We start from the raw sequence: 19,966 nt of genomic DNA on the forward strand, positions 1-19,966 counted from the left end.
TCTTTCCTCCACACTACTACTCACCCCTTTTCTTTGTCACTACTCTCCTCCACACTATTATTCTACTTCTCCCTTCAAACTAGTCTCTTCACATTCACGCCTTACATTATCCTTTCTACACATTCGCACCCAACAAACACAGAACCTTACACCATAGTACCACGTCCGCTTGCTAGGCAATACCCTACCTGCTCCACACAACACATCGTCTGCTGTTCGTTCCTCCCTTTTGCTGGTCTCTTGGTCATCCTCCAACTACACTGCTGACCTCGTCTAAATAACCCCCAACACCTTGCTTCCTCCCTTATATGTACCCTCCTCTCATGGGATTGGGTTCTGTTCTCTGGCCCGGTCTGCCCCACAGTGTATGTATATTCATTGAAAAGGCATAATTAGTGGGCTAAGCCCCGCCCACTTTACTTGTGCAGGATTGCCATTCACCAGCCATGGCGTCTCAGCAAGGTAAGTGTTGATGTTCTATATCCCTGTTATGTTTGGTCCTGGGGAGGCTCAATACTTCTCCCTTTTCAGTATCTGGCAGTCTACTGGGGGTTGGTCGTGCGACATGGGGATGCCAGAGCCTTCTGGCGGCCCCACACTGATTGTCTCTGATCTGTTCTGCTACAGCCAGTGTACCTTCCTTCTAGTGGCATGCTGCTACAGTCCGGTCTGTACTTCTGTGGGGGTGCTGCCTTTCTCTGCTGGTTATCTTCTCCATGGACCTACTGGTTCTTTTACACTTTGGATGTGGGGCAATGGCTCTTGTTTTTTCACTTGGGTTTCTCTTCTTACCACATGGACAAAATGTGAGGTCGCTAGGTAAAAGGCACACTGGCAAGTATCTGGTTGAGAGAAAGCTGGAGAATGCAGTGTACTGCACAATAACCTACTGGTACAAGATGGAAGGAGCAGGAGTTGGGGCTCTCTCAACTGCCACTGCCCACCTCATGGGTAGAACTGGCTCTGGATTTCTCCCCGGTAGGCCTCCCATCCCTGGGTGATAAGGCTTCCCATCCCCTCTTGACAAGGCCAGAAGGTGGCTTTGTCACACTGGACTGCTATATACTTGTTTAACTTGCCGTTGGCCTCTCTTCCTAAGATTAGATCCACTCCAATGCTTGTGGTGACAATAGGATAAACCATGTTTTGCCTTTGGCAACTCTCCCATTAGATGGCATAGTTGATGCACAGGTCTGGTAATGTGCTGCACACTTTTTTGCCATCTCCCCTTTTCCCCCGTCGATGGATAATCTAATCCTTCTGTTTTTCTTCACCTCTGGTGCGGTAGGTAGCCACGTACCAGACTTTCTATATGGAATAACACACCCAATACTTTCTCAGGGTGAGTGAAGATGAGTCCATGTTAGTTGGAAATTGGGTTCTCGGAATTTGGGAATGGAAAATACCTTTTGCACAGCAATACAGTGCTTGGAGGTGCTGAGTGGTAACTTCTGCCTCCACAGACACCTGCAAAATCAACTTGGCTTCATGAATCCAGAGGAACTAGAGTATCCTTAAGATATTGCTAGATGTTCTAGTTAACAATACACAGAACATCACAGTATGGAAGTGAAGGAGTGCTAAATCTTATAAAAACCATAACACAATTCCTGCTCATAATTTTCACAGTAATACCACTGGCACTTGGACCATACCATCCCTCGCAGCTGCTCCCTCGCAAAGGCTGAGGAAATAGCCCAAAATCCAAAATGAAATTCCTTTTTCAAACTGGCATAGAGGGCAAAGAGTTGCGTAATACGTGACCCCTCTCACGCTGACTAAGAGGGCAAAACCCTGCAATGGTGCAGAGTGGTGCAGAGTGGATCATCGCTTGACACTCTGCCAGCCTGCTGGGCGGAGGGGTAGGGGAACCCCTCACAACGCCCAACACACCACACTCGAACCACACCTCCCAGCTTCACATATGGAGGGTGCCCTCAAGCCTGTTCAGCCTTAGTTGCCAAATTCCGGAGAGTATATAGTGTTGTCTTTATTGAAAATATGGTATTTCTAGGGATGTTTTTTATGGTCATGAAGATTGAACTGATAATAAATTAATAAATTCCCCTCACAGTGTAAAGCAATTTGTTTAGTGTAGCCTTTGGTATGAACTGTGGTAAATATAAATAAATTGATAACCTTTAATGTAGAAGCTCTTGAAGGATTTGGACATGGGATGACCCAGTAATTTGTGAAATGTCTAATGTATCTAAAATTTGCTTTAGGGATTTTACCTCTTGGGTTATGAAGGTCTTTGGTATGAGATTGCCTACTAAAATAGGACAGTTGGATTATAATATGTTTTAATCTACTCATGGTTATCTTATTTTCCTGTATGGAATTTAATTTATGAATGTCCTTTGAGACATTCTCTTTGATGCCATGACATTTTACATGTATTTGTTGATGTTAAAACAATCAGAATTTATGTAGCTTATGTAGCTATGGGTAATTATGAATAAAATGTTTTTTTTTATAAACCTGATATTTAATACATAAACAAAATATTAGGACAGAAAATGTAAGGCGCATGAAAACAATCGTACATGATGCTGAGTTGAAACATATTGTGTTTATAATTTCACACTGGTATGTTCATTTTTTAATTATTTGGTTTGTTGCGCTGCTGCAGGTAAGCATGCGACCCTGTTCTCTGGCCATTTATTTCAAATGTGTTTTTAATGATTAATTAATTGCATCATTTTACGGTGAAGTTCAGACCACATGCTTGTTCGGTCTCCTTTTATAATGTCTGCATCTGACCTAGGCATATAGCTTTAACAGAAGAGTGAGCACTGTGAGAAAGCGGTTGTGCTTGCAGATCCCTTTCTTAGTGGATTGCTATGATAGAAACTTCTGAGCAATTAGTTGGAAAGTGAATAAGGGACCACGTTGTTATGCCTGTGCTGTCTGTTCTCCCCTCACCACTTTCTATCCCCCAGTAAGAAAGTGTCTTTTAGGGGGCGGGTGGAAGTAGGTGATGCATACAGAATACCAAATTGAAATGTATTCTTCCCTAAATGGGGACAAGATTTTTATCCTGGTTCACCAATGTCTCTTTTGGGAAATGGGTTGTCGGTTCATCCCATGGCATAAAATTCTCATTGACTTTAGACATCGAGCTTTGGATAATGTCCCGTTCTGTTCTGCATGTTTCCGGAGTACGTGATAAGGCCTGTTTACATTCCATTCCTTTCTCCAAATGTGACATTGCGAAAGGTAGTGTTGGGGGTTGTCGGTGATTATTGGGAATTTCAAATTTTACTTTGCATACTCTATCAATCGGGAGTGCTATAATTTACATAGGCAAATTTAAGAAATCTATTCAATAAAGCTTGTTGCAGAACGATCTAATTTTTAGAATATATTGTACCAGAATGCATGTGTCGGCTCTTAAGTTTAAGAGAAACCAATTAATCCTTTTAGGTAAGCCTGGCTACTTTTGAGGATGGATTGGTAAATTCCATTAATTAGAAGTGGATTTATGATTGTTGTCAGGAACAGATATTTCAGGTAGTCATTTGCCATATGTAAATCTGTTTTTAATGTCTACAGCTTCGTGCCAATGCGCTAATCAAACGAGGCAGTATGTATATGCAGCAGCAGCAGCCAAACCTTTCTACTCAAGATTTCAACATGGCTGCTGATATCGATCCACAGAATGCTGATGTCTACCATCATAGAGGACAGGTAATAGAAATGCTTGGAGCATTTCACTACATGTTTGCATTGTTTTTGTTTGAACACTGACCAGGAACGCATGTCAAGTAGTTTAAGTACACCATGTTAAATTCATTTGGGGGCGGTCCTTAAAGTTTAATTCCAGAATCACTTGTTGTCTGATCACCCATTAGGTGAATATAAACAGATTATTCACAAACTTGAAGTCCATCCTATTCTATTGGTTGTGTGTGTGTGTGCTGTGATGGAAGTAAGGAAGTGCCATTTCTAAATCTTATTAGTTTTATACACAATGTAATGTCTGTGGGGAAGGGGGGGTCTATATTTTTACATTTTAAAGTATTTTTCGTTTACCCTCTCTGTGGAGGTGGACATGATTAGTCAGTAGTGACTTGGAATGGAGCTCAGTAGGTCCCCTGTAGATACCATATGCGGTAAGACTGCCAATGCTCAAGCTTACACCCTTTCCTGAAGCTAGATCTCCTATACAGCTCTAGAATTCAGTTGGAGTCCCATCCTCATTGCAAACAGGAAACTGCATTAAGATGGACTTTCAGAATCGGCCCTGTGGACAGATTCTGAGAGGCGACCCTATTGTGATGAATAAAGACAAACCCTAATTTCTATGCAAACTCCATCCGGGTTGTGTGACTGAACAGCAAGGCTTGAACTTAGAAGGAAGGGCGTGAGAGTGGTAAAAGTTTGAGTTGCGCACACCCACAGCACTTTTTAATATGTTGGGCAGAATATATACAAATATTTATTTAGGCCTTCGAGAACTCTGATCAATTAAAAACTGCAGGGAAGTAAAACATGCAATATTAATAGGTATAGATTCAGCTTGTTGTGCTCTTCTAAGAGTATGAACACTTCACTTTTAAAAACAGTTAGAAATACTTGTCATGGTGCTGTAGTGCTGTAAGGCAAGTGAATAAAGAACTAGAACCAGGTATGACGAGACCTGCCTCAAGGCCCTGTCGGGTGGAGGAGGGGTAGCCTGTCCCCGCAACACTAATGCTAGTGTCAGTGACTGCTGGTAGCCTCCCTCCTTATCTGCAGGAATTACAGCGCCACAGCGGGATACCCAGGAGAGGAGCAGGTGGCGGCGTGGCTGCAATGAGGTACCAGGGATGCCAGGCCATGCATTTCGACCCGGCCCGACAAAGCAGCTGGCAGCACACCAGCGACATGCTCCAAACAAACGGCCGCCTCAATTTGAAGGAGGCGGAGCTTTAAGAAAGCGCAGATCCAGCTGACCGTATGGGCTTGAGCCTGTGCAGAAGGGAGCTTGCACACAACCCACTAAACCACCAGGTATCTGTTATCACACACCACTGATCACCACTTTGCCCATGTAAGCTAGAGCTTTCCCTGGGAAAAAATCCAGCCACTCCAGGGCAGGAAGACGGTCAAAAAGACAAGATGTCCAAAGGACACTAGAAAATCTAGTGGCATGGCCATTTTAGAGTATGTGGTTCTCTATATGGCAATGAGCAATAAAATAAAAAATAACGCTATAAAAGCATTCTCTGACACCAGCCCACCCTAGACATGTGATGCAATTAACCATAAAGATCCTAAAACAAAGTTACAGGGACACAGTGTTCCTACCACACTTCATTGAAGGTGATGTGTGTGGGATAAAGGAACAAAGAACTGGAGAACAGTCATAGGGACTAATGCGTGCCCCCCAAAACCGATTGGCTTACCATGGTAATTGGAGTAAAAAGGCTTCACCTCCAAGTCAGGAAAGGTTCAAAACCATAGCAAAAAGTTATTGCTGTCGGAAGCGGCCAAGCTATTGTGGGAGGTGCGGCTTGACGGTCTATCGTACCTATTGCCAGGGACGCTGCTGGATCCTTCACTGTGCACAGTTGCTGTGCGTGGTGCTCCTCTGGTCCTCGTGCGGTATGCAGTGATTATATCGAATAGAACATAACTAATTACATCTTAACAAATGATAAAAGCAACGAAAACAAAAATACCACATTTTGGAAAAAAATAAAAATGGGGTTGGGAGTGGGAATAGTGGTTTTGGGGTGGGGAAAAGTATTAAAAAAAGGGGTTGCTTTGGCAAGGGGGGGTTAATTCGTTTTTTCATTCGATGAAATCACATGCAACCGGCCCGTGCCTACGCTGCCTGGATATTCACAGCGAGGCTGCGGGGGGTTTGTCTCCACTTGTAGATTACTTGGGATCCATGGACTTGAACCAAAAGCCGGTCTTGCCACTGCTGCTACCGGACCACCTGGGCAGGATCACTAAATCTCAGAACTTTATTCCTTGTCCTGCCTTACCTCTCTACTACTACTCCCCGACTCCAACTACTCTCCCTTCCACTATTACCTCCACTCTCCACTCCACTACTATTCTCATCTCTCCTCTGCACCACTCCACTCCTCTCCCAACTCCACTCCTACTCTTTCAACTCCACTTAGACTACTCCACCCTCCATCACATTTCCCCCCCTTATTCGCTCCGTCAGCTTCCATAGCCCTCTTCTCTCCACTTCTACTTGCACACCTTACGTGCACTTTCACAATGCAGTGTCCACTCTGTCCCCCATCCAATACCTCAGCTTTTCTGAGATTCGCATCCACAGTCGTCCTCCTTTTCTCTTGGTCTGCCACTTCCTCCTCCTCTGACCTCACCCACACGTTCCTATTCCCCAGCGTTATCCTCGCCCCCCCTTTTCCCATTTGCTTCTCTTCCCCGGGCCAATGTCTCCCTGTATTCCCTGCCAGGGAGGCGTTATAAACTTCAGAATACACAGAAAACAGGCTAAGCACCGCCCCTTTTCCCATTGGGGGTCCGGTCCCTTAGTCAGTGGTGGCTTGCATTGGATGACATTCTCGTTCGTGTTAAGCATGGCTGAGTCACAGCTAAGCGTACGAATGTCTGTTAAGTTTAGGCCCGGGAGCCGCTCAGATGCTGGTTTGTGCAAGTCCTTATTAGGGAGCTGCGCCTCAGTGGCTATCTTGCTGCATGTGTCGGTGCTAGTTAGCGGGCGTAGTGTTCTCTGCTTCTGCGTATGGACCTTGCTGTTCTGTCTAGCGGTTCTCACTGGTGGACATCTTGTAACTGGAGCTGTGTTTCTGGATGCTCTGGTTGGCGTTGATGCATGGAGTGGCTTGAAATGAGAAGACAACTGCAGCAACTAATAGAGGTTATGGGGTGCTTCATAGCTGTAGTGCCCAGGAACCTGTTTGGTATAGAAAGTGCTTACGTGACTCTTACGCTTAACTGCACTTCTTAAGTATTCCTATTTATCCCGATTTGCGAACCATTGCAAACTTTGAAAATGTTTCATACTCTCCGAAACAGGATTTTTCTGAGCTTCACATTGTGTCCCTGGAGTTACCTACCGAATGCTGATCCTGGTGTGTAACATTGATTTCCCCGGCGAATAAAATGTAGTGAGTCACTGCTGTTCACTGTTCTCCTATAGAATTGCCTTTGACATAAACACATTTTTTTTAAAGAATGTTTATTGGGAATTAACTGTGCTAATCCACCAGCCTTCCCTCTTCTCTTGAGTCAAGCCTTACTGCTGTGCCGTTGCTACCAATGGAGTTTGATTTATTTTTTGGTTGGAACCCTGTGTACTTTAGGGGAAGATGGTCTCACAGCCCTCGCCAGAGGGTTTAGGCAGAATCTCCCTAATGATAACAAATCACCTTATTTTTTCCTTGGTCTTTGCCTGCAAGTAGTTATTTAAGTGTTCTAGTTCTTTTCAGTACTAACACATTTTTAAATGCAAAAACGTATTTGACTTAATGCTGTCCTAGTGGATATCGCTTTACTTAATTGGTTTATTCTCAGCCATTGTTTCGCCTAAGAGCCCTTTTTTTTTTCTTTTTTTCATCATAGCTGAAGATTTTATTAGATCAAGTTGAAGAGGCTGTATCGGATTTTGATGAATGTATTAGATTACGACCCGATTCTGCCTTGGCACAGGCACAGAAATGTTTTGCACTGGTAAGTTTATTTTCATTGCATTTACTGTTATTTTAATTTGTCACCGGGAGGATAGCTCAGGGGCGCAATGTGTTTGTCTTGGAAGCAAGACAACGCATAGCAACACAGGTTCGAATCCCGGTCTCCAGCACGTTATAAAAGAACAATTATAATGTTAAATTGGACTTCCAACTCCATATGTTTTATATAAATGCCATTGTAAAATTGCACATGCATTTCGTTCACTCTAGCTTGAGAGGTTAACTTAAGAAATCTAGAGATTATTGGACATTCACTGGAGTATTTTCTTTTTCTTGCTCCTTTTTGTGGACTTTCTAAAGATATCTTGTATGCGTTCTTTTCTGTTCTCTGGTGTTTGTTCCAAACGCCTATGGTGTGTCTGGGAGTCCAGTGACTCGTTTGCTTGCCCAGACCGGTCTACTTTACTTTTTTCTCCAATAAGTCTTAATCAAAGGCCTCATCTGCCACAACTTGTGTTGTCGACAAAGTGCTGTGGTCATTTTAGCTTTGACATGTAACCAAGACTTGTTCCCTTCTGATCTTCCTAAAAATAGCGACTGCATTCCTGGAAGTCCAGCAAGACCACATATGGAGCCTTTGTTGGGGTGACCCAGTGTGCGTGGAAACAAGAGTGTGGCTATATGTAATCATGGCTTCCTGAGACTTCAGTTAGGGAGCAGAGAGATGGGTCTTGCCACTGTTCCCCTATCTCATCCTCACTTTCCCACTTAATTGCTCACCATGTTCTTGTACCTTAGCGGAATGTCTCTTGCACCTCATATCCTCAACCTCTGCAGACTCTCTTCACCTCCTTTGATGCTCCCCCACATGCTTCTATCTCCACCCCACAGACTTCCCTCCTATGTCCTTCTCTATCTAGGCATCTTTTTTGCCTTAAGTTTCTCCAGCTCCCTTTGCTACTAATTGCCACTGTCTCCCAATCTCACACCCCTTTCTCCTACACTAATCCCTAGACACCTGTGGTTATATCAGCGCCAGTCACTCCTCGAGATCCACCCTTACTATGAGTAATTTCACTTGTGTATGGTAGTTAAGTAAGTCTGCAGATGGGTATGTCAAGGATTGGTGTTTTCACCTAGGTTTACTTGGGATAGACCGCACTAGCATTGTGGACAAACATCTTGAGGCTTGTTGGCCTTCTTGGAATGTATAGATTCAACTCCACCTTTCCAAGTGAACACTGTGCGCATAGCATTTCCTCTCTAGACGTACGCAGCAACTGCGCTCTGTGGTACCCCACAGCCTCAGTCCTGCTCTGTCTCGCAAAAGGAAGCAAAGGAAGGGTCCCCAATCCCCTAAAGGATGCAAAGTTCTGGGTTAGAACACTTTTTAATAATATAAACCAGTTCACAAGTTGACACAAGGATACTCTGATGCAGGGGTACCAGTGTACAGTTAATCTAGTATTGTTTCTTATTCAGGCTTTGGCTTTACACTGAGTATGATGGTGCAAAGCTGCTCCAGTACACAAGCTGTTTTTTTTTAGTTTTTATGAAAAAGGCGGTTAACACACAAACATTAAAACTACATTATCCTTCCTTTTAAAACTATCCCTAACTAAGCAGCTTCATTAAAAAATATATAAATGGTCTTTAAAAAAAATATACCAAGTCTATAAAATGTACTTTTAGATGAAAGGATATGTATAAAGGGCCCTTACTTGTGGCAGACAGCCTGGGCAAGGTTGCCTGGGTGAAGGCCTGCGTGGCAGTCTTTCCCATTGATGGTCTTAGAAGCCTGGGCCATGTGTGCTGAGTGCAGAAGGTCGGCCCTACAAGAGTCCTGATTCGTGCCACATATGTCAGCTTGGGGGTTGCCCTGACGGTGTGGGAGCCCCGGGGACTTCTGTTGGGACTGCTTATGCCAGGTGCGGCCCTGCATAGCAGTCAGGGGCCCCTTTGAGGTGTTTTGAGGCAGGCTGCATATGCTAAGAGCGGCCCAGCAGGTGGCGTGGAGCCAGTACGAAAGTCCTTATCCACCAGGGTGTGTGCCGTTAGTGTCCCAGAGGGTGGGCAGGCCCAGTAGTTGTCTCTGCGGCACACACTTCCTGGTGGAGAGTGGCATACTGTGACAGGAGGCCTGGACTGCGGCTGTTAGACATTGTGTGCTGCACCTCCTGGCATCGGAACACCCAGTTTGTGATCGAGTCTACGGGCTGCAGCAGGGATTGGTGCATCCCTCATCTTAACGTTGAGTCAAAGATTTCAGGCAGGAACAAGCTGCTGTTTTAGAAACAATGGCGTTCCAGTTCAGCCCTTCCAAGTGAGTGTCTGGCTCAGCTCGGCTAATTGGCTCTGCTTTTTATTTTTTTTATTTTATTTTTTTGCATTTGAACACTGCCAGTGCCGGTGGCACTAAAGAGACCACAGTATCGAGCTGCTTTCCCCAATGAAATGCCACCTATCATTTTCTGCTGCGCACAAGCCTGTCACTATAAGTAACATGCCCAAACTGGTATACAAGAATCCAATTTTGCAAACATTTGACTGTTGGGGTGAGTATTGTCAAATGAAAACCAAGCCCAATTGCAGTATGCTCAAAATAGTTCCATGCTTATCTCATCAGACATCCGTTTTAAATATAAAAATCTTGGTCCAATTTTATGTTCCCAAAATGCTCTTTGATTTATGCAAAGCAGCCAGAAACTATTGTGCCATTTATCCCCATACTCTTTCCCATATGAGTTTGATTTACAGCATGAGAGATTCACTCACGTGTTTATTTACTGCGTGAGAGAATATTTTATAAAGTGGTTGATTTACAAACTGAGCCAGAGAAAATTGTTTACAATATGCAGACTGGATGCCAACAAGACCACCCAAAATGATGCTGTGACCCAAAAAACATGTTTGCAGTGCGCTTTGTAAGTCATAGGGGGAAGCACACTGGGCGGAAAGCAGATTGCACAAGATCTATACAAGGGAATGGGGAGCCAACAGGTGAGGGGGAAGGGCAGGAAATTTGACACACAGGCAAGCAACCATGAGAGGAAACTGGAGAGCAGATCGCTCAGCCTGAAGTGGAGAATGGAGGGTGTGGACGTCATTCCTTGAAGAGGAGGGTGTTGATCTTGTTGAAATATAAATGTGAGGGGGCCCGTTTCGTGTTAACGGGGAGGAGGTGCCACAGTCTGCGGGGTTTGGGGGGGGTGCAGAATGAGAAGCCTGTATTCAGGTTCTTGGAGTTAAAATCTGGAAATGACCCTACTTCTGATTAATTGTGTGAGCGATGTTTGTGTGGGTGTGCACAATGTATCCATGTGTTCAGTGTCAGGATGCTGCATGATAGAAGTTATTTATAATACCCATATTGGCTAGGTGTGTGCAACATCACATTTGCTATATAGGGAATTTTGGAATACACTGTGGCTTCACCAACGTGATTTACAATACAAGCCTATAATGTGTTTGAAGATTCAAAGGTTATTTACAATGACCATAATGCCATAGATTGTTGTCACAAAATCAAAGTGATTTACACTAGGAATGCTGGCATTTATTATGAAGCCAGCTTCATGAAATATTTTACTCTGGCCGTGCTGCGATATATATCAACAGCTGAGCTGCATACAAATGACATACAGTGGCAATGCTGGAATATGTTGTGAACTCTGGTCTCATGAAAATGTCATATGCTTGTGTTTAGTGTTGGTGATATGGCATCTTAGATTTGTTCTTGCATTACCATAAGGAACCAATTGTAAATTGTATAGATTTTCAACCAATTTTTCTGAACAAAAAAGGTAAAAAATGCATCAATTCAACAGATTTAGAAAATGTTCTCGATCGAAATGTCAATTTCCCCTAAATTACTTAAGAAATCTCTTGCGATGGCCTGCTCTTGCACTAATTTGTCGAAGATGTTTGTTGGGAAAGATTTTTGACCTCTGGCCTGACTTTTGGAGGTCAGTAAAGCCTTCTGTTAATCTTATTTTGCCTGTGTTGCTTATTCTTATGTGTAAACTGACTGGTCCCGAAGATTCAGTACTGAGAGACTGGGCCTCATTACGAGTTCGGCGATAACCGAGCCGGAAAAACCGGCAGGTTACTGCTGGACTCGTATTACCATTCTGTCTCCGTGATTCCTGGAATTACCGGGGCATTACGACCCCGGTGACCTGGGAATTCTGGATGCGGAATTCTGTAAGTCCCCATCCCCACGGAGTCCAATAGGACTCCGTGGGGATGGGGACCATGGAAACACTGGTTCCATCTTTGACAGAGCCGTTGTTTCCATGTCCGCCTGCAGGTGGGTGGTGTTAAACCCGCCAGGTCAGACGTGGCAGGAGTGACACCTCCCGCCTGCAGGACTCTCAATCAGCCGGTCTGGAAAGAATGGTGGCAGCGGTTTTACCACCACCGTTCTTTCCAGACCGGCAGGGTCGTAATGAGGCCCACTGTCTTTTTTAATTTTTGTATTTTTACTTCTTCACACATCGCCTTGCCTTGAATAGCAGTTGGGATACTTTGTCAAAGTAACCAAAAAACCATTATGTAAAAAGTTATAAGGATACAATGTGCCCAAGACAAGTTGTTGGCAGCTGTGTGAGTGTGATTTCTACCGTTTTTGAGATATTTGCACGTTTGCATTTACCTTTCCTAATGGTAGTTGGCACCCTAAAATGGCCGTGCCATGAGATTTTCACTTGTTCTTAGGCCATCTTGTCCTTTGGCCGCCTTGCCTTCTCAGGTCAGGAATTGTCATTTCTGATGCTTGTGAATCTGTTTAGAATCAATCACATGCTGTGCATATAGTCAGACTTCTAGCGGTAATTGCCAGGTATTGCATCTTTTTTCAAAGATCAGAAAGGGAAGTAGACATGGGCGTGATTGCAACACTATGCCTAACGTGATGTGTAGTGTACCCATGATCCTTCACGCGTTGAGGTCCCCCAGATATTTTTTCCCGCCATTCTGTTCGGTCACTTTATGCAGAGCTCGTGTTTCGAGAAATTATTGCTGTTTCTTGCGTCTTTGACGCACCCATCGACTAACCTTTTCGGCTGTTCCTGGTTTGCCGTTCTGCAAACCTTTGCTGCCTCTGGAGGCTCAGCGGCTGTTGTCGGCCTTGGCCTTGAGACTTCGGCCTTACAACTGGGAGAGTGGGGACACATTTTCTCTAGACACTTTGCTTCTGAGAATGCCTTTTTCGAGGGGATTGGGTCCTCCGACGTATTCCATATCTATGACAGGTAATCGCCACAGCTATGCTGCTTCGGAAAATCTTTCGGCATCTGTGTCCTCCGTCGATGACGTCGATACGCTCTCCTCGAGGCCCTCCGTCGAGCCAACGTCACCTGATGTTATAAGTAGGACGCACGACGCCCGTAGCCTCAGTTCCATTTTTTTCCGTGAATGTATTCGCTTCGGAGATCTCTGCGCGCCTCGGTTCTTCTGAGTTCTTTTCTTTGGTTCCTCGAACCGGTTTGTGAAGTCTTCGTCGTCTTCTACCCCGCGGCCGGGTTTTAAGAAGTGTCGGGACTGCGGGTCCTAGATGTCACTGACTGATTCGCACGTCGCTTGCCTCGGTGAGGACCACGACACGGATGACTGTGTAGACTGCCAGTCACTTACTTCCGGCAGAGGCCTCGCGACAATCCACCAGGGAATCTCTTTGAAGAGTCCGGATCCGCTCCTTGCGCAGGAAATACAATCCCTGCTGGAGAAAGGCGCCATAGATCTGGTGCCTTTAGCGGAGAGGAACAAGGGATGGTATTCCCCTTATTTTTTTATTTCAATGAAAGACGAGGGATTGAGACCCATCATGGACAAGATGGTTACTCTTTCTCAAGTCCTTCAGGCCCTTCAACTTCAGGACTGGTTGGTGTCTCTTGACCTCAAGGACGCTTACTTTCAAGTGCCGATCCATCCCAAGCACAAGAAGTACCTGAGGTTTGCGGTTGGCGACTCACACTTTTAGTTTCGGGCCCTGCCGTTCGGATCGATCTCCGCCCCGAGGGTCTTCACCAAGCTCATGGTGGTGGTGGCAGCGTATCTCGGGAAAGGGGGGATTCATGTCTACCCCTACCTGGACGATTGGTTGATCCGGGCGCGCTCTACCGAGCAAGTCCTGGATCATCTGTCCATGACCTGCCACTCCCTTCAGACTGGGCTTCTCCCCCTCAAACGGCTCCAGTACATCGGAGCAGTGCTCGACAATTCCCTCGGGCAGTGTTTTCCTCCCCAGGTGAGGGCTCATCGCATTCAGCAGATGGTGCACAAGTTTCAACTTGCCCAGAGTCTCCCAGCATTTGAGTTCCTGAGGTTGCTCTGCCTCATGGCATCCTGCATTCTTCTGGTGCCAGAGGCCAGGTTGCGGATGAGATCTCTGCAATGGGCTCTCAAGATGCAGTGGTCGCAGTCCTCTGGCAGGATGTCGGACCCCATTCAGGTGCCGCCCTCGGTCGCCCAGGACCTTCTGTGGTGGGCCGTCGAAGGCAATCTGATAAAAGGGGGCTCCATTTTGGCTACCCTGGCCGGAGGTGACGATCGTGACGGACGCATCCCTCACGGGATGGGGAGCTCATGCCAACGCGTTGAGTCAGCGGTCTTTGGTCTCCGTCGGAGTCCAGACTCCATATCAATCTGTTGGAGCTGAGGGCCGTCAGGCTTGCCCTGAAGGCTTTTCTGCCGACTGTGCGAGGGAAGAATGTCCCGATTCTGACACAACACAGTGGCCATGCACTACCTCAACAAAAAGTGGGGGGGCAGGGTCACTTCCTCTGTGCAGGGAGGCGATGCAGCTCTGGTTCTGGGCCATCCAGCAGGGAATTTCAATCTCGGCAGTTCATCTGGCCGGAGACAAACAAGACTGCGGACGCTCTGAGCAGGCAGAGCGCGATCTCTCACGAGTGGGAGCTGGCTCAGGAGATTCTCCTGGAGATCTTTGCCCTTTGGGGGACCTCAGAAGTCGATCTCTTCGCCTCCAGTGTCAACCGGAATTGCGAAAGGTTCTGCTTGCGGGAATTTCCTCCAAGAGGAGCCTTGCGGGACGCGTTTGTGGTGGAGTGGTCCTTCCCACTCCTGTACGCGTTTCCTCCAGTCCCTGTCATCCCGCAAGTGCTGCAGAGGTTACGGAGGTTCGGTTCCCGGATGATCCTCATTGCTCCGGCATGGGCCCGGAGGACGTGGTACCCGGACCTTCTCGACTTGTGCATCTGCCCTCCACGCCGTCTTCCCTACCGAGAGGATCTGCTCTCACGGGAGGGGCGTCAGATTCTCCATCCAGAGGTCAGATCCCTCAACCTTCACGCTTGGCTTCTGAAAGGTTGAGGTATAAGGATTGGGACCTCCCTGAAGACGTGATGGAGGTGTCGCTTTCGGCCAGACGGCCTGCAACAAAGTCCCTGTTCGGTTGCCGGTGGAGAAAGTTCTGCGACTGGTGCGGGGTTAAGAATGTGGATCCTTTTTCATGTGACATTCCTGTGGTTCTGTCTTTTTTGCTTTCGTTAGCCCACAAGGGCCTGCAAGTGGGTACCATTAAAGGTTACCTTGCGGCGCTGTCCATATTTAAGCGCTCGTCTGAGTGTTCATATTTCAAAATTCCTTTAATTTCTTAGTTTCTCAAAGGGCTCACTGTGTCCCTGCCTTCACCTTTCCAGGTGCCCAGTTGGGATTTGAACCATTTGCGCCTTTACATTCTTGTCCTTTGAGACTGTCAACCCTTAAAACTGTAAGAGTGAGTGAGTTGCAGGCACTTTCTGTTAAGCCACCCTTCACTGTGTTTCATAAGGACAGGGTTGTCCTTAGGGTTCGTCCTTCCTTTCTTCCGAAAGTGGTATCGGAATTTCATTCAAGCCAGAAGGTTGTTCTACCGGCATTTTATCCTCCTCCGCATCCTGGTAAGGAAGAGGAGAGGCTCCATAGGTTGGATCCTAGGAGGGCTTTAAGTTTCTACATTTCACGCATGTCCCGGGTCAGAATGGACAATCAGCTCTTTATTGGTTACTCTGGAAGGCGTTTGGGACAGCTGTTACTAAGCAGACTTTGTCTAGATGGATTATCTTGGCAATTTCTGAATGTTACCGCTTGGGTGTTAAGCCCCTCGGGTAGGCTTACGGGCCCATTCTACTAGGGGTATGGCTGCCTCTAGTGCCCTGCAGAGGGGTGTTCCTATTCGTAACGTAACTTCTGATGTTTGTTAATCTGCTTAGAATCACATGCTGTGCATAGTCTGACATCCAGTGGTCACTGCAGAGTATTGCATTTTGTTTTTCGTAGTCGAAAAGGGGACGTCGACAAGGCGTGTCTGTAACACTATCCCTATAGTGACGTGCAGCGTACCCACAATCCCTCACGCGTCGAGGTTCCTCAGATTGTTTTTTTCTGCCCAGATATTGGTCGCCTTTACGTGCATCTCCTCGAGAGAAATTGCAAAAACATTTACTCGCCCCATTGGTCGTTATTTAAGATTATACATTACATTAGATCCCTCCTTCGACGTAGCTGCAAAGCTGTTTAACCGCCCAGTAAGAACTTCGGCGGTGACTTAGACGGAGGAGATCCTTCGGCGCTGCTGAACACGTGGCCTGGCATCGCCTGCCTAAAACAGTAGGGAGAGTGGGGTCGTGGGACATTTCTTGTTCTTTCTGAGAATGCCTTTCTCTTTTCCCCCCCTTTCCTTCGGGGTCATTATCACGTTTCACTGTATCCTCAGCTATGGAGAGGACTCCCTTTAGATTTTGCCCGCGCTGCATGGGCAAATTCACATGGAAAGACGAGCACAAACGGTGTAACCGTTGCTTGCCCCTCGACCACAAAGAGGATGGCTGCGCGGCCTGTAAGCTTCTTCGGCCTAAGACCTTAAAGGACCGCAGGGTCAAGAGGTGGGCAGCCTACACTATGTCTAGGTCCGATTCCTCACCCGCCGCCGCCGAGTGTGACGAGGATAGTGATAACCCGACCTCCTCTTCGGAGGTTGTAGACCTCTCTAGGGAGCGTTCCCGCTCCTTGTCTGTCCCCGGCCCCGACAGACGCCAGTAACGTCGGTAACGTCGACGCCAGATGAACCCTCGGCAGACAATTTACTCGTCGAGAGCTTGGTGCGTATAGTTTCCACTGATAGCCAGAGACGGATGGCGAAAGACACGCCGAATACCGCTCACAAGGCAGGGAAACGCCGAGGGGGTCGGAAGGAAGGCAGGGACTGCCCCCTCCGTCGAAAGGAACACCTGGCCTACAAGAAGGGTTCTCAGAAGGGGAGGGGAGTTCATCCTCGACGTTATGGGATTGGTAAAACGTCTACAGGCGGAGGGCCTTCCCTTTTCCCCCCCAGACCGCTCTGGGTTACCACAAGGGACCCTAGAGAGACTCCAGTTTTGTATGGATAAAATGGAGAGGTGTATGCCTACTCCAAATCTACCACTACCCAAGAGACCAAGAGAGGGACCTCAGGAGGACCCCAGGGCCAAATACCCTAGGCTGTTTAACCCCCTCCAAGAAGATGCAGGTTTATATAACCTCACTGAAGAGGACTCTCACTTTCATGAAGATGAGTTCTTAACTAATGAAGAACAAAACCTAGACGAGAAAGGTTTCGAGGACAACCCAGACGAAGGTGCTTCTCAGCCCTGGCAGTCCCGATCCGCGTCAACAGACCTACCGCCCTGAACCTGTCCCACCCCTAAAGACTCACCAATCGGGAACACGTCACCTGTAGATGACCAATCTACCTTTTTAATGTGCTACTATGCAAAGCAGCAGCGCATTTCGAAATTGAGACTGGGGAAATTTCTCCCGACATAGACTTTGTGGAAAAGATCATCAAGGAAAAACCCCCTGCTAGCCAAACCATTCCCCTACTCGCCTCAGTAAAGAGACAAATCATTCCTTCGCTGTCTACACCTGCGTTGGTCAGAGGGGTCAACCCAAGGATTGAAAAATTGTTTAGTCCCTCTCCATCGGACCCGTTATCCATTAGGGGCCACTCAGTACCAGACTCCTTGGTAGTAACAAACACAAGGAAGAGGGCAGGGTTCCACTATCAACCAGTGAGGCACTCCCAGATAAGGAAGGAAAGAAGCTGTATGCCCTAGGGAAGAGGATTACAGCCTCGGCAGCTTTTTCCACCAGGATTGCCAATAACTCCTTACTGGCAAGTTATGCAGACACCCAATGGGGTAAATTACGCAAAGACCTCGGAGGTGCCTGAACCCTTACGAACTCGGCTGCTGGCCACGGTTACTGAATGAACTTTAGTGAACCAGAGCATCATTAAGAATACTCTAGATGCTGCGGAAACGGCTGGCAGTTCTCTAGTCCAAGGGATCCTCCTCAAACGTCATGTCTGGCTCCATAATTCAGGGTTAAGCCGGAAACCCAAGTGTCACTCATTAACAAACCATTAGAGGATGCCAACCTCTTTGGGAAGGCGGTGGATGACGCACTAGAAACTGCAAGAAAGGATTTTGACACCATAAAAACCCTTGACCAGATTTCAAGGCCTCCCAATAAGCGAGGTTATGGCAACAAATGCTTTTTTCGAGGCCAACGCCAGCAACAACAGCAGCAATATTCTGCAGGTAACTGGTCCTCTAATCAAGGAACCAGTGGACAATACACCCAGAGAGGACAACGTCGTGGCAAGGGAAGAGGTCAGGGCTCCACCCCTAGAGTTCCCAGGCCACCAACACCAAATGAGCCGAAGATTCGGGTCCCCTCCCATGCATCGCCGGTCGGGGGCCGGTTAACATCCTTTCTTCCAGCATGGGAGGGAATAACATCAGACCGCTGGGTACTGTCAACAATAGCCCGCGGCTACTGCATAGAATTCAATCGCTCCCCTACGTACAGACCCCCAAGGGGACGACGCCTGTCACCAGAGCACCTCGCCATCCTTCTTCAAGAAGTGGACAAGCTACTAGAAAAAGGAGCTATAGAGGTTGTGCCTCTATCACAGGTAACGGAAGGTATTTATTCAGTGTACTTCCTTGTACCCAAAAAGGACTTAACCATGCACCCTGTACTAGATCTGCGCCCAGCGAACAAATTTGTCAAACCTCAAAAATTTCGTATGGTAACCTTACAGGAAGTAATTCCCCTGCTATCACAGGGAGATTACATGACAACACTGGACATAAAAGATGCATACTTTCATATTTTAATGTTGCCAGCGCACAGAAAATACCTCGGGTTCATGATGGAAGGCAAACACTACCAGTTCAGAGTGCTACCCTTCGGCATAGCGTTAGCGCCGAGGGTATTCACGAAAGTACTGGCAGTGGCAGCGGCCCACCTGCGCAGGTTGTCCATTAAAGTATACCCTTTCCTCGACGTTTGGCTCATAACAGGGGAATCCTACGAGACATGCTTCTCAAATACCCAAAAGACTGTAGACCTGTTGTTCCAACTGGGTTTCTCCATCAACAAGAAGAAATCCAGCTTAGACCCCAGCCAAACCAAACCATTCCTAGGGGCTCTAATTCGAACAAAGGACGGCCTTGTCTTCCCCTCCAACGAGAGGGTCCAAAATATGCTGTTTCAGATCCCTCAATATGTAGCTTCGAGAGGTGACTGTACGCAAAGCAATGCGCTTGCTATGAATGACGGCATCATGTATATATTTGGTACCGCACGCGCAACTGCGCCGAATGCAAGAGTGGCTCAACAGCCAGTGGTGTCAGGCCAGCGGACAATGGGACGATCTAATGGTGGTCTCGCAGGCCTTGGTTCTCTCGCTACGTTGGTGATCGAAGGAAAACCTTGTAATAGGGAAACCATTCGCCACCCCCCGCCGTGGAAGCCACTCTAACCACAGACGCATCCCTGACAGAATGGGGGCTCACCTATCCCATCAGACTGCACACAGAGTTTGGACTCAGAGCGTGGCGTCCAAACACATAAACCTGCTGGAACTACTTGCGGTCTTCAAGGCTCTGAAGGCTTTCCAGACACACCTGCAAGGGAAGACAGTGATAGTCCTCACGGACAGCACCACAGCCATGTACTACCTAATCAAGCAGGGGGGCACTCTATGCTATGAAGGCAGCGGGAGACTAGTCTGGTATTCTCCCAGGTGTCCACCAAATTGTCGACCTGAGTCGTCCATCTCTGTTGTTGATGTACAGCGGGTGATAAGCTTGTTGGAAAGAGAGGGGGAGCATGCCATTGTGTCCTATATTTCAAAAGACTATTGGTTGAAAAATCTCATTCAGGCCATGTTGGTATGTCTAACCTTATGAATCCACCTGGATTCCTTGTGAAGGAGACTTTGCTGAATGTCCGCTCCACCCTTAACCTTTTCTATCACCCACCAGAAAATATAATTTGGCGTGTGCCTGGCAGCTAGA

At 46.9% G+C, this 19,966-nt stretch overlaps 1 protein-coding gene across 1 annotated transcript in view; it reads left to right on the top strand.

Moving 5' to 3' along the window:
- TOMM70 (translocase of outer mitochondrial membrane 70) overlaps positions 1-19,966 on the top strand; it is a 561,013-nt gene that overhangs the window by 252,739 nt on the left and 288,308 nt on the right. The window contains exons 7-8 of the mRNA XM_069639990.1: positions 3,556-3,690; positions 7,552-7,659. Coding sequence (XP_069496091.1) covers positions 3,556-3,690; positions 7,552-7,659 — 243 coding nt within the window. The remainder of the gene's footprint in view (positions 1-3,555; positions 3,691-7,551; positions 7,660-19,966) is intronic.

Source organism: Ambystoma mexicanum, chromosome 7q, assembly GCF_040938575.1.
Source record: "Ambystoma mexicanum isolate Mex_15411 chromosome 7q, UKY_AmexF1_1, whole genome shotgun sequence".
NCBI classification, from domain to species: Eukaryota; Metazoa; Chordata; class Amphibia; order Caudata; family Ambystomatidae; genus Ambystoma; species Ambystoma mexicanum.